The sequence below is a fragment of the Microcaecilia unicolor genome, chromosome 1 (genome assembly GCF_901765095.1).
Source record: "Microcaecilia unicolor chromosome 1, aMicUni1.1, whole genome shotgun sequence".
Classification (NCBI taxonomy): domain Eukaryota; kingdom Metazoa; phylum Chordata; class Amphibia; order Gymnophiona; family Siphonopidae; genus Microcaecilia; species Microcaecilia unicolor.
The window spans coordinates 484,383,905-484,398,958 of NC_044031.1; the positions used below are offsets into that span (position 1 = coordinate 484,383,905).

Sequence of the window (15,054 nt, forward strand, 5' to 3'; positions counted from 1 at the left end):
AGATTTATGAACCTAGTACTGAAAATTAGTGCTAAGCTCATAACTTTATTTCCTTGCCCAAAATCCAGTCCTGTCCTGTTGCCACCCACTTTTTATGCTCCTAAATTTAGCAGTTTAGTGAAACTTTCAGTATAAAGTTATGCACTCAATCCTAGTAAATTTTCAAAGAGAACAAGTTAGGAGCATAAATCCGTTGAATATCAGGCCCATTATTTATATTTATGACAAACGCTCTCTGCAGTCTAATCCCCCTTTCTTGTTCTGTAATTCTGTCCATGCTGGTGAATTCAGATGTTTTTGATGATGAATATGATATTAAGAGAGTCTAAAGGAGATGAATTATCAAGCTTCCAAAATCCATTAAGGTAAATGCAAGACCAATGCAAGGGTGTTGGACATTCTAAGCAAAACTTCGGCCTTGTGTCCCTTTCAATTAACATTTAGGCCTTTTGTTACCACCTTGTTCAATATTTTCCTTTCTCCCCTATTCATCATGAAGCAGGACCATGGTTGCATCCCCTCCTGTTACACTGATGACATTCAAATCCTATTTAGTATCCCCTCTGCTTCTTCCTCCTTATCTCCCTTAAACCACTGTCTTCACCAGGTTTCCTGCTGGTTGCAGGACAACCTTCTTTTTCTGAACACCTCCAAATGTGAGACTATGTGTTTCCCCAATCCCCACCCCTTGTCCCCCTTGCTGCCCTCTCTCAGTGGTCACTCTGTCCTTTAGTGAGTCTGTAAAAATCCTCAGAGTTCACTTTGACCCTAAGCTTTCTTTTCATCCTCGCATTAACATTGTCCTCCAATCTTCTTTTTCTGCTTTGCATAGGATCTGTGCCTTGCGTCACTTACTTCCCTTTACCTTTATCCACACCCTAATCCTGAGCCTTGTCATCCCCCACCTGGTTTATTGCAACTTTCTTTTTGCAGGTCGGTCGCTCCTCCACCAGGCTCACTGCTTTGACCACGTCACCCCTCTGCTGCGGTCTGAACATTGGCTCCATAGGCATATTCTGATTACTTTGGGGGGGGGGGGGTTTTTGGGGGGGGGGGGGGGAGAGTGATACAGAGTTCAGATTGGGGACAGAAGGAGAGTTTTCTCCTCCTCCCTCAAATAGGCATTGGTTAGCTTACTTTCGCCCTTCTATTTCTATTTTTTTTCCACATCTTCCTTGTCTTTCCCTTTATTCCCCTATATTCTTCCATTAGTGTCTCCCCATCCTCACTTTTCCACATACATTCTTTCTTCCCACCTCGCCATAACTGCATTCACCTCTTTCCCTCATCTCTTCTTCTACCCTCCTTCCTTGCTTCTTTCCTCTACACCACCCTCTTCCTCTTTCCTTCCTGGCTCTTCTTGCCCTTCCCACGTCTTTCCACCCTACCCTTCTCTCAGCAATTCTGCCTTCCATCATCTCTCTCTTTACCCCTTCCTCGCCCTACCTCGCCTCTTGGTTCTTCTCTTTCTTTCCTCCACTTTATCTCCCTTCTTTATCTCTTTCTTTCTTTCTCACTCCTCAGGCTCTCCCCTCATATCTCTCCTTGCACCTTCCCCCTCGGCAGTACACACTCTGCACTCTTCCTTCCTTTCCTCCTCCTGGCACTCTCTCTCTCACCTCCCCTCTTCTCTCTCCCGTTCTCTCTTTTCCTTCACTCTCCTGGAACTCTTCCTCTAGAGCAGCACAACATCTTTTTACTTGGAAGGGCCAAACAAACCGTGCTCCATCTCTGCCCCCTTGCCCTCCCCCCAGTGTAGATGCTGTATGGGACAAAAAATTGATAGGGCCATGGTCCCTGTGACCCACTCCATTTTGCTGTCTATGCTCTCCCTCCCTTTCCTTTCCCCAGCACATCTTTCTTCTCTCCCCACCTGCCGGCACTTTAAATAACACAAAATTCTTCAAATGGCTACTCAAGATCATACCATACCATAAATCCAAGATCCCCAAATGCGCCAGCCCATAAAATTAAATTAAAATCTCAGACTCTGTTAACAGTGGAACACTGAAGAAAGAAAAACAGAAAAGCATTTTCCTCCTGTACAGAACAAAATATAAATAATGCAAATTTTTAAAGTGACATTTTCCATTGTCTAAAAATTGAAAACTAAATATTTTTGTACCTTTGATCATTTTGTTTTTCCAGTTGGGCTGGTTCTGGTCTATCTTTACCACTTCCTCTTGGTTTTGCTTTAAGTCCTTTTCCAGGATCTTTCATCCATTTTCTGTTTCTTCACTCATCCCATCTTTTTCCCTTCATCTCTGACACTGATCCTTCTATTTCAGCTTTTTTCTTCATTTCTCTTATCTGCCTTTATATGTTTTCCCCCTTTCCTCCTCCAGCCCTGTCTCTCATGTTTACTTCTCTAGTCCTCCCATTTCCTCCCTATTCCTCATTTCTATTTTTCAGCTACCTCTTAGTTCCCTCGTTCTACTTTCTGTAGTCATACCCTAATCAGCCTCGTCTACTTCTGCCTCCCATCCCCCTACAACCCCTGTTCCTTCCCTGCCATTCATCCTCATACCACTCTAGACTCTTTCTTACATCTTACCACCTTATCCAGGTTTCCATTCCCCTTTATTCTTCCAGTTCCACTCTCTCTCACCTCCTTCCTGTCCCATTCCTTTGTCTCACCTTCACAGCCTCTGCCTCTATGTCCCCTTTCTCCAGCATCCATTGCCTCACCTCTCCCCTGTCCCTAGCATCCATTCCTCCATGCCTTCCCAAATTCACTTCCCCAGCATCTGCCCACCTACCACCTCTTCCAATATTCATTTGCCCTTCTTTTTCTACTTGCCCCAGAGTCCAGCCCTCTGCTCCTCCAGCTCCATCTTCCGCTGCATATGCCCTTGCTTTGATCATGCCACACTCTGTCCTCCTTTCTCAGTCCTCAGCATCAACCTCCTTCTCCCATTGCCACCTGTCAGCATCTTCCTCCTTCTCCCAGCTCCAGAATCAGATCCTTCTCCCAAAATCTCCTTCTCTCAATTCAGTCCCCAGCCCCTATGTCAACCCTCTGCCCTTTTCCCAGCATCACTCTTTCTCCCAATTCAACTGCCAGCTCCCTTCTCCAGCATCAACTGCCATCTCCCTTTTCCCAGTCCCCAGCTCCTTTCTCCCAATATTCTGCCCTCAGACCCAGCATCCATCTCCAGTCACCACCCCATAGCTTCCTCCTACCTGCCCCCCCCCCCCCAAATTGTGCTGGTGCCTGCTCCTCTTCCTCAGCTGCTCAGCAGGTACATCAGTAAGCCATCCAAGGAAAGAGGAGCAGCACAGCTGGGGGGGAGGGAAATAACATGGTCTCACAGCTGTGGAGGACTGATCCACTGAGGCAGTCTTTTGTTGCCCCTAAAATTGGGCGCTCTGACTAAACCAGTGCCACACTGGCTTGCCTCTTAAGCTGGCCCTAGTCTCCCTATCCCTTCTCCCTACTGTCCAGCATCTTCCCTTTCCCACCCCAAATGGTCCAGTTTCTTTCTTCTTCTCCCTCCCCAGATGCCCAAGCATATACCTCTTTTTTTTTTTCTTTCCCTTTCTATTTAGCATTGTCCCTTCTAGTTCCCCCACCTCCTGTGATCTTGCCCCCCTGCCTACCTGCTTCCCCTCCAACTTGCGGGTCCTTTCTGCTGCAGTGGTTCTGTACTCTAAAGAAAAACATAAACAAAAAAAATGATGGAGCTGCCGGCACAGGGCCTCATGCTGCAGCACTCACAGCAAAGCTCTGTCGGAACCACCCCCATGACATATGTCATGCTGCTGTGGGGGATATTCTGGCAGAGCCTGTCTGTGAGCACTGCAACAAGAGGCTTTGTGTCTGCAGCGCTATCTTTTTTTTTTTTTACAGCACAGAACCACTGCAGCAGAAAGGAGCTGCAGGTTTGACGGGAGGCAAGATGGGAGAGTGGACCGCAGGAGGTAGGGGAGCCAGAAGGAACAATGCTGGATGGGAAGGGAGAGGAGAAAGAGAGGTATATGCTGGGGCATGTGGGGAAGAGGAGGATAGAGGGAGGCACTCAGTCCAGCCTCATTTGGGGGAGCAATGTCCCCACACCCCTCCCCCCAAACTACACCCATGTCTGGCTCCCTCTCTTTCTGTATTAAATTCAAAATACTCTTGTCTTCAAAGGCCGCCTTTCCACAGCTTACATCAACAGTCTTCTGTACTCCCAGCTGTTCACTCTGTTCTTCTGACAATGGTCTTTTCTTCCTCCCCTCCCCTCCCCTCACCTTCCTCCTTCCAGTTCACTATTTCTCAGGAAACTGCCTTCAGCTATCTTGAGCCTAAACTCTGGAAACCTGAACTTCATCCAACCAACCAATGGCAAACAGCACCAAAGAAACCCAAGGCCGCTGAGAGATTGGGCCGGGCCCGGGGCAAGGCCGCCCCCGGGGCCCCGCCCCCACCACCACCCCCCTGAGGTCACCACTGCCACTCCTCCCCTCCACCCCCCTGAGGTTGCCGCCGCCACTCCCCCCTCCATCCGCCGTGAAACAGGGAGGGAAGGAGGCCCGAAGGGAGGCGATCTGCTGCTGCCTGCAGCGCTTTCACACGGAGGTGAGAGGCGCTGTGATTTCAATGCAGGGGGCCTGGCCCGGTGGCAGAATGTCGACAACAGAAGGCAGGTGGGACTGCGGCACCGGGCCTCCCTTGGAGGCCCGGGGAATTTTGTCCCCCCCCCCCTCGGCAGCCCTAAAGAAACCACTCACATGACTTATTTCTCTCTCTTCTCATCCTCTGCACACTGTCTCTTAATCCTCTTGTAAGCAACTATACGATTCATCACTTGTAGATTTCTCTTATCATTATGTAAGCCATATTGAAACGACTTGGTTGTAAAATGTGGGATACAAGTAGTAATAAATTAAAATTGAAATTGAATTCATTGCCTCTCCACATCATAGGAAAGTCATCCCATCCCCTTTATCATTTTTGTCGCCCTTCTCTGAACCTTTTCTAATTCCACTGTATCTTTTTAGAGATGAGGTGACCAGAATTGAACACAATATTCGAGGTGCGGTCACACTATGGAGAGATACAAAGGCATTATAACATCCTCACTTTTGTTTTCCATTCCTTTCCTAATTTGCTTTCTTAGCTGCCGCCACACACTAAGCAGAGGGTTTCAACGTATCATCAACAATGATGTCTAGATCCCTTTCATGGTTGGTGATGCCTAACATGGAACCTTGCATTACGTAGCTTTAATTTGGGTTTCCCACATGCATCACTTTGCACTTGCTCACATTAAATGCCATCTGCCATTTAGATGCCCAGTCTCCCTGTCTCCAATGGGAATAGGTGTGCCCTGAGGACTGGGTTGGGAATAGCTGCTTTAAACAGTGTCTGGCAGTAGAGAGAGTTTGTGTTGCTGTTACTGATGTGACAGCAGAATTTGAATAGCAACAGCCTATAGCTAGTGCCCTTGCCGACATGTATGTGTAAATGTGCATAAACTATGGTAACGTACATGGGGATAATTCTATAAAGACCCACCTAGCTTTAGGCAGCAAAGACCTATGTAAATGGCAATATTCTAGTCATTTTTGCGTGTATTTGAACACATCTGCATGGAAATGAGTGGTTTCTGGCTATGCGCTGTTCTGTAAATATGCTCCAATACTCCACGATACATGCTTTACAGGTGGGCAGTCACATGGGTAGAGTTTGGGCACCGCATGGACAGGGCACACAGTTACACACATAAATTATAAAACATAATAATCTAGGTGTGAGCATTTACACCAGCTTTATGGGAGGTATAAGAGCTTGTGCCTTAAATATAGGTGCATGTTTGACCTGTTATGTAAGTATTGTATAAAGAAAAGTTGACAGATACTTTTCTTTATAGAATTGGCTCCAAATAGGTGCATTCTTGACCTCTAATAATAGGCACATTGATACACAATTACCATCATAAACACTCTGCCCAAACTCCACCCATGTCCACACCAACCAGCAAAGTATGCACCATCAAAGCATTGCACATACTTTTCTGATAGTTGGTATTCTATAAGAAGTAATTTACATGTGTAAATAACTAGAAGCCACCTAAAATTACCCCCATACACATATGCATTAACCTCAAGCATTGACACAAGGTAAAAAAAAACATTTTTGCTGAGTTAACGGTGTGGGAAGATGCTGGGCATGTCCGCAACAGTTCCTGCAGAGGGTTTGCAGTCAACACACTCATAGGCGCCCCATATAAGAGGCTTGGGGAGGCTAAGCCTCCCCAGCCCAATCATGGACTTCCGTTGGCTGCTGCTGCTGCTGCCCTCACAAACGCAGCACTTTTGCCAGGCAACTCTCCCTCCTTCCTTCCCGCTCTTGGCTCCCCGACCAGCACAGCCCTCCCCCCGCGTTTTAACCTTTAACTTTTCGTTGCAGCGACGCCGACGTCAATGAAGAAAAAGGCACTACAGGCTCGTCTCTAGCTCCAGCTTCTCCCTTCTCTCATCACACAGTGTCCCACCCTCACAGAAACAGGAAATGCATCATTGTGAGGGCGGGGCACTGTGTCAAGAGAAAAGGGAGAAGCTGGAGCCGGAGATGAGCCTGTAGTGCCTTTTTCTTCATTGACGTCGGCGTTTTTGCAACCGTCAAAAGAGGATTCTACCTGCCTTGTGAGTGACAGGCAAGTACAGTCTCCATTATATCACCTTTCAAGCTGGATCTAACTTAGAAGTAGGGACTCCAGAATTTTCCTCTCTCTCTAGACACAGGGTACACATCTGAGACTCATGGTCTCTAGCTTTATCCTTGCTTCCCCACCACTAATGATGTTCTTTGTTTGCTGAATACATATATCTCTACTGCCTCCAATAGGTGACAGCTCAACGTATCCACCACTGTCTCCATGCATTGCCACATAGTATGTTTTCCTCATATCACATTCTTAGCAACTGTGCCACTGTTCTTCTTTCTCCCTTTCCTCATCATCCCTGGTTTATTATGATATGCTTTGGATTTTGATTTCTATTAATGGTGGGCCAAAAAGTCAAATTCCATATTGTTGATGGTCTGCATTTTCCGTATGGTGGTATATTGCTACTACTACTACTTATCATTTCTAAAGTGCTACTAGATGTACGCAGCACTGGTGTATTAGGGTCTGCCCAGTGTGATATTTATGGTACAGTAAGGTTCTGAGTGTGTTTTTGCACAAAGTTGTGCATAGTGTTTTGCAGTTGAGCAATTCTGGTTAGTATATGCTTTGAGCAACCACTTTATTCTTTGACATATGATACATATCTAATATCTAAATTTAATAAAAGGTACTAATTATTATTATTTTATTTTTACTTATTTTTTTTCTGTGTGTTGTCAGACAATTATGGATGTAAGCCCCACCCCTGGCCCCACCCTTAACCCCACCCCCTTTAGCCTCCCCAAACAGTTGGGCCACCGACCGCCTATGACCACACTCAATTTTTTACTGTTAATGAACAGTAACTACATAGTTTTACTACACTTTAGTAACAGCACTCCTAAGTTATTTTAGGGGGCAATTTTCAAATGTCTGTGGGCACTTGCAAAGTTCTCAGGACCTTATCTTGTAGTCTTAGCACCAGTTTTCAAACTACTCACAAAGATTTGCACCTCCATTTTCAATAGGTACTTTCCATTCAAAATGAGAATAGTTTTGAAAATGCAAAATGTGTGTAATTGCCTTCCCAACTTAGCCTCACCTCTGGGCCTGCCTAGGTACCCATGTTTGGATCTTTGCATGTAATTTTACCCTCAGAAAGTTGCTTTTGAAAATTCCCTTCAGACTGTGACTGACCTTTACTTCACGATATCTATAAGTTGTGGCATTACTTTAAAATGAAGAAACAGAACTGCTTACCACTTGACTTATATCATATCCCCAGGGAAGGAATAGTATACCGGTGTTATATTTCTCCCAGTGCGAAAGCATGAAGACAAGGAGAATGACACAGGAAACTGAATACATCCTGGGTGCAGGGATCCCTGTCTGTCCAGGAACACATCCAAAAACAGAGAACAAGGAGAAAGTGAAAATAGAAGCAGCCCAGCTATCCAGGCCGTGATCAAACAGCTCTCCTAAAGGGCTACTGGACTGAGTTCTTCTGGCATGTTTCCCATCAATAGAGTCTAGAACAGAAAAGGAATAATTAAAAATAAAACTTTGCAATATGAACATTACATTATATCCTGCTAATACCATAAATAGTTCATAAGAACAAAAGATTACAGCACAATTCTGAGGACAAAAAGTTGCTTGAAAAAAAATCAGTATTGGGCAAGGGACATGGGTAAATTATCAACCTGGAACAGCTTTCAATAGCCTTCAGAAAAATAACTCGTATAGTAGTTGAGGAGAGAGGTCGATTGATTTTCAGTTTCAGATTCAACGCCGACATTGGCCCGAAATTTGGGTTTGGACTTCTGTCAAAAACGCCACTGCATTTTCAACTGAAACTGAAATTCTTTCTCCCACCTTGCAATCACCCCCCTCCCCAACAGAAGATGGGCCCTCTGGCTGCACCTCCCCTCTCCCAAGCCCGGACCCCCAGCAACAGCCCCCTCCGGAGACTATCGTTGGAAGGTAGTGGACACAGGAGCATCCCCACTCACTCCTACTCCTGCTCCTGCAGACTCCCGGCCAAGAAAATGGCTTCTGGAACTTCCTGTGGAAATCTTGCAAGATTGCCACAGGAGGTCCCAGCAACCATAGGAGCCAACTTTTCAAAATTATTGGGGTTGCTAAGCCCAGTGGAAATAATCCTTCCATGGATACATACAAGGAATATTCTCAATATTGGGGGTGCTCAAGCACCCACAGCACCCACAGAGTTGGCTCCTATGCCAGCAACCATCTTGAGAGTGGAACTGGCATAGGCAAGACCACAGGAGCAGGAGCAAGTGGGGATGCTCTGAGCCCACTACTCACCAACAAAAAGGTAGGCCCAGGAGGGGGTTTCTGCCAGGGAGGAGGGGGCTTAAAAAGTGGGAGCTGCTGCCGGGTCTGGGGGAAGCAGTTTCACTTTCAGCTCTGGTTTCTGACAAAACCGAGCGGCTAATTTCAATCACACATTCGGTTTCGATAGAAACCAAAGATCCTGGTTTCAGTTAGGCTCTAGCTGCTGACCCCTTCTTCTTTGCTCTCTTTCCTGTACAAAAGTTCACTGTTTTCTCAGATCTGTTTGTGCTCTTTTTCCCTGTTTTATCCTTGTAATACAGGCCACAGTTCCTCTACCCTGCAGCCATGTCAGCCACATTATTACAACTCCCTCCCTTTTTGTTGTCTCCTTCCTCTTTACCTATCCTCCATTTTCTCTTTTCTTCTTCTTTTCTACTTTGCTCTCTATCCTCTTATTCCTTTTTCTGCCTTGCTCTGTCCCTTTGCTTACCTCCATTTAACCCTCCCATCTCTCTGTTTTCTCTCTTGGCAGTGGCAACAGCAGAAAGTACAGCCATGAGGCACTACTAGATAAGACTCTTTGGGGTCCTTTTAGTAAGGTGTTCTATCAGATTTAGCATGCACTAACAAATTAGTGTCTATTAAGTGCCATCCAGCCCATAGGTATACAATGGGCTGTGTTGCATTTAGTGCGTGCTAATCATTCGTGCGTTAAATATATTAGCACACATTAGTTAAAAAGAACCCTTCATCACTACCCCAGGACAAGCCCAAGGGTATCTGATGCCATAGACAAATCTTTAGCTATGTGTCTCCCTTAGGGTTGGTTTAAGCTCTTCGTCCTCCCTTCCCTCCATGACCAGCACCCTGCCTTCCTTTTCGCCAGGCTTGCATCCTGCACCCGTTTCTTCTCTTTACTGTGGCCTGCCTCTCTGTGATGTAACTTCCTGTTTCCTCAGAAGTGGCCGCAGTAGAGAAGAGGCTGGTGCCAATAGCAGGGTAGCGTATGGGAATCGCTGCCAGCTTTTTGGAACATGGAGAAAGAAGGTAAACTCGGGGAATGGGGTGAAGGAAGAGGGAAGATGCCAAACTTTGCCACCAGGGGGGGCAGCATCTCAGCCCTGCCTCAGGCGGCATCTTGCCTTGGGCTGCCCCTGGATATATTCCTTAGCAGCGGCAGCAGCAGATGAATCCAGGAACAAGTGGATTGTGTCCGTCTACCAGCAGGTGGAGATAGAGATCACCGACTTCCACACAGTGATATAGTACAGCTAGCTCCTTGGAAAATCGGTATATCTCCAGCAGGCAGATGACAGCTCTCACTAGCTTCTGGATTCCTCTGTTGGGGTGCTCCTGGACTGGGTCTCCTGTGCAGTCGAGCATGGGGGTGCTCTGGGGGATATACCTGGTCGCCCCAGGTGTCCCCTGCCACTGTCTTTTCAGCATGCTCCCTCCTCTGTGCCACCACTTTTCCTCTGTCAGGAGGTGGCCTGAGTGGGTTTTGTTCACTGTCTGTGAACGTTTGGCTGGCTGGGCTTTAAGTAGCTGCCTGCCCCTTAAAAAAATAATAAAATAAAATTTTAAAAAGTCACACAAAAGAAAGAAAGAAAACCAAGACCCAATTTCAGTCTCACAGCGGTGCATCTTTGCTATGGCAGGAACTGTCAGGGAGTGTGCAGGGGGTCTCGAGCTGGTCAGCGCACATTGCTGCTCTAGTGCAGCTGCTAAGTGTGTGTTACATAGAGGAGCATTTTCGAAAGGGACGTCCAAATCGCAACTTGGCAAAATGGCGAAATCCAGGGAGGGAAAACCCGTATTTTCGAAACAAGATGGACGTCCATCTTTCGTTTCGAAAATACCATCAGAGACGTCCAAATCCTTAAATTTGGACATCCCTAGATTTGGTCATCCTAGACATGGACGTTTCTGACTTTCGGCATTTTCGAAACCAAAGACGTCCGTGTCAAAAACGGCCAAATGCAAGCCATTTGGTCGTGGGAGGAGCCAGAATTTGTAGTGCTCTGGTCCCCTTGACATGCCAGGACAGCAACCGGGCACCCTAGGGGGCACTGCAGGACCTGAATATCCAGGTTGATAGGACCGGCTATTTCTTTATGCTGTTAAGTACGGTATTCAACACTTAACCGCCTAAACAACACCACATATAAATAGGACTCAGTTTTATTGCGGTCCAATTTGGCTGCTTAACTTAAGTGCTGGATATCGTACTTCATTGTATAAAGAAATAGTTGGCATAAGTGAATATCAGCAAAAGCAATTAAACCCGCTAGAAGCCATTGCTGGCGTTACTTCGTTTTGAATATTCCCCCCCCCCCCCACTCCCTAGTTACTAATAACTGGGATTAACAGTAAAACAATATATCTTAATGGTAGTCCATATTGATAACTTCCTCTCTCCTTCTTCTAAAATTTCCATTTACATGTGTAGCCAATTTAAATGTGTACATGCTGCTATTTAACCAAGGGGTTCCCTCTAAAAGAACCCCCTTAGACTGTCTCTCTCTGGAAACAGACTTTACAGTGTTTAAAAACAATAACGAATTTGAGTAGTATGAACTAATAATGAAATTTTACATTTTGTAATACTCAACCTAAAGCATAAGCACAAAAGGTGGTGAATGCAGCAAATAGCCAGACCCAAGTTGGAATATGTTCATGATCAGGGCCTACAAAACAAAAAGACAGAGAAAAGATGAAAAAAAGAGTAAAATGATTTCTACTCTATATAGATGCATATTTCTGTCTGAAATTTCTAACTTCCTAGCCTCAGTTACAAATCAGCATGATATAGCAATTATTAGCACACTTAACACGTCTGTATTATTCACCACATGCTCTTAATGTAAGAACACCCAGTGAGAGTGGATAGGCTAAATGGTTCTCATCTGCCATCATTTTCTCTGTTACTACATAAATATAATCACTTCCAGCAGAAGACATTTCAGAGGTGGCATCAATAATGAGCAGACTGAACTGTCTGCTATGCCAGACCTCGTAGGGCTGCAAATACAGTGCTGGAAATGGGTTAGAGCAGTGTTTCCCAAACCCCTTCTAGCCAATCCGGTGAATATGCATAGGTCTTCAGTGTGTGCACATCTATCTCATGCATATTCATAAAACAGAAATCCTGACTTCCAGACCAGTTAAGTGAAGCCTCCAGGAGAGTATTATTTATTTATTTATTTATAACATTTGTACCCCGCGCTTTCCCGCTCATCGCAGGCTCAATGCGGCTTACATAGTAACAAGAGAATACAATCTATAGTAACAGAATCAACAAAGGAGGTATGTGATAGGACAAATGAGCAAGGAGTAAATGGGATAGAAGAGGTGTGAGAAAAAGGATAGGTAAGGCGGTGGAGCGATAAAGGAGAAGATGGGAAGAGCATAGAGGAGGTTGGTAGGAGATATTTTCTGAGTCATTGTTGTTAATGGTTATTTGAACCGGTAGATAGATGGTTTGTTTATGTTTGCTTAGTTTATGTTTGCTTATGATAGGTCAAGTATTGAAAAACACTGGGTTACAGACCCAAAAGAAATTTCTGATCAGCAGTTCAGAGAAGGAAGTTTGGAAAGCAAGGAAACCAGCCTCCGAGGTCTCTGAGTTACCTGTATTGTGTGTATAATGCACTAAGGGAGTCTTTTACTAAGGCACGCTGGTGTTTTTAGCGTACGTTAAAAATAGGCACACGGTAAATGCTAAAGACGCCAATGTATTCTTATGGGCGTCTTTAGTGTTTAGCACGCACCTAATTTTAGCGCACGCTAAAAACGCCAGTGTGCCTAAGTAAAAGACCCCCAAAATCTATTATGTCGTGATGATTCTGGCATTATAATGAAGTAGCTGTTCTTGAGGGTTTCAGCTGAAGAGTGCAAAGTTTCCCTAGTAAGAGAGAGAGTAATTCTTTTACTCCGGATCTACCTTTCAAGAGAAAGAGGACCCTGATCTGAGTTCCAAGAACATACAAAGATCTTGACAGGAGTAATGAGAAGTGTGCATCAGGATGCACTTATCTAGAGATGCTAAATTGTGTGGGAAAAAAAGAAAGCAGCCTACCTAGTCCACTGTTTCAGGACAGAAAACTAAAGATGAGAAAGATGTGAAGTTTAAAGCATGTGAAGAAAAAAAGTATGGCAGAGGGTCCACGGGAAGTCAAGAACCCATCATCAAGTCAGAGGAGCATAAATTTCAGGAAAGGAATTAATGGATCTCGGGAAGGAGCACAGGTAAGGATCAACAGCCCCTGTGCCTATCTACTATTTTGTAACGTTGAATTTGTAAGAATGATCATGATCTACACCTATTTACCTGCGTTGCAGAAGTTTCAGTAGAGACTATTTTGGAACACCATCACATGTGTAAAAAGTAAAAGTACTTGTGACCACGTAATTGGTTTTGTGCGTTGGACTCTGAAGGTAAATCCTTCCACCCACCAGAGGAACTATAATCAGGGTTTATATATGAATGAACCAGGGTTCAACTTGGAAATTGAATGTCTCCCTTAAGTACAGAGGTGTACCCATGAGGGGAAAGGGTTATATACAAAACATACTTTAATAATGTATGAAGAAACTTCCAACTTTTGGACTGCCTGAAGGCGGAAAATAGGAAGTATGATACGATGTGGCATAGCCCTTATATCCCGCTAAATCCCAAACCAAATGGTGGTTCAAAGTGGGTTATAGACTAATTACATATTAAACCAGAAAAAGAAGAAACATAATAATTTCTACAGAATACAAGCATAATATTTTCTAAAGAAATATGTTTTTAAATGTATATGAAAAGCAGTGTAAGAGGTAATAGAATGCAGGTCCTCAAGTAATGAGAGCCAGAATTGAACAGCTTGGTAACCAAAAGATTTTTCTAGAATTTTCTTATGCTTAATGCCAACAAACGAAGGAAAGAGTAAGAGAAAAGGATCCCTTGAAAGGAAAGAACACCAAGTTTAACATATATAATGTAAATTTCATAACAGAGCACATGAAACATTTTCTAAACAGATGCATATTTTATAATGGCAAAAGAGGGAGGAGCCTATGGGCCTTCATTAAATAGACACCCAGAATTTGGATCTGGCACGTCAAAAATGCAAGCAGCAAACCTCCTATATAACATGAGACACCACCAACATCAGCGTTGTTTAGTATAAAACAATTGTGAATTTTCAATTTGTAGATGGTTTACAATAAATTATTCTGTTCAAATTTTTTTTTTAAACTGTCAGGAGGAAATGTTTCCCTCGTGACTTGCTGTGAAACTATCTGACCTTCCACTGTGCATAGCAACCTGGTACCGAGATTAAAAGTAGTTGAAGGTCATTAGCAGAGAATATTTTATAATAGTTCTGCATTTGTACATTTATCTTTTGCAATACGTGGATTAGTTTATTTATTATCTTTAGAACAAATCCATATTTAACTATTAGAAAGAGTAAGGCAGAGTGAAGGAGTAGCCTACAAGGTGAGGCAAAAAAAAAAAAACCCTTACAGTTTTTTTGCTGTTTTCTCACCAAACACTTGGAATTTCAACATGAAATTGTATAGCTTTATTTAAGGTTACTATCTACATTTATGTGCTAAGTAGAATGAGATTATCTTTAAACATAGCAAAGTTACAGACTTTTTAGTGTAACCACCCAATTTTCACGCATTCAAAAACATTTGCACTGTAAAACTACCATTATTTAAACAAAAAAAAAAAGCAAGATACCAGCTTACTGTTAATGATGTCACAGTGACGTGGTCTTTGTAATCAATAATTTGAATTTTAATAATTTGTATTTGATATTTATTTATTGCATTTGTATCCCATATTTTCCCACACTTTGGTAGGTTCAATGTGGCTTACATATTACAAGAGAGATGATTACAGAATTTCAGTTTGTTGATGTGCATCACTTAATACAAATGATCAGTAGTAGCGTAGAGTGTTTACACATCGTATAGAGGGAATAAGTGCATTCTTCCAAAAGGGTGGGGCTGTAAAGTGAAGGAGGGTTATGGGGCTGGTCTCCTGCTGCAAGCTGTCAGGAACAGACAGGGAAATGCTTAGAGTAGGAGAATTGTATGTTATATTGTGTTGTATTGTATTTATGTAATTCTATTCCACTTTTAACATATGTTACAAAGCAGATTACAA

General features: G+C 43.9%; 1 protein-coding gene across 1 annotated transcript in view; it reads right to left on the reverse strand.

Moving 5' to 3' along the window:
• The window catches only part of LOC115477313 (ethanolaminephosphotransferase 1-like), a 167,096-nt gene that overhangs the window by 114,919 nt on the left and 37,123 nt on the right, over window positions 1–15,054 (reverse strand). Inside the window, exons 4-5 of the mRNA XM_030214111.1 lie at window positions 11,504–11,578; window positions 7,854–8,122 (exon numbers count right to left, since the gene is read on the reverse strand). Of these exons, the coding sequence (XP_030069971.1) occupies window positions 7,854–8,122; window positions 11,504–11,578 (344 nt within the window). The remainder of the gene's footprint in view (window positions 1–7,853; window positions 8,123–11,503; window positions 11,579–15,054) is intronic.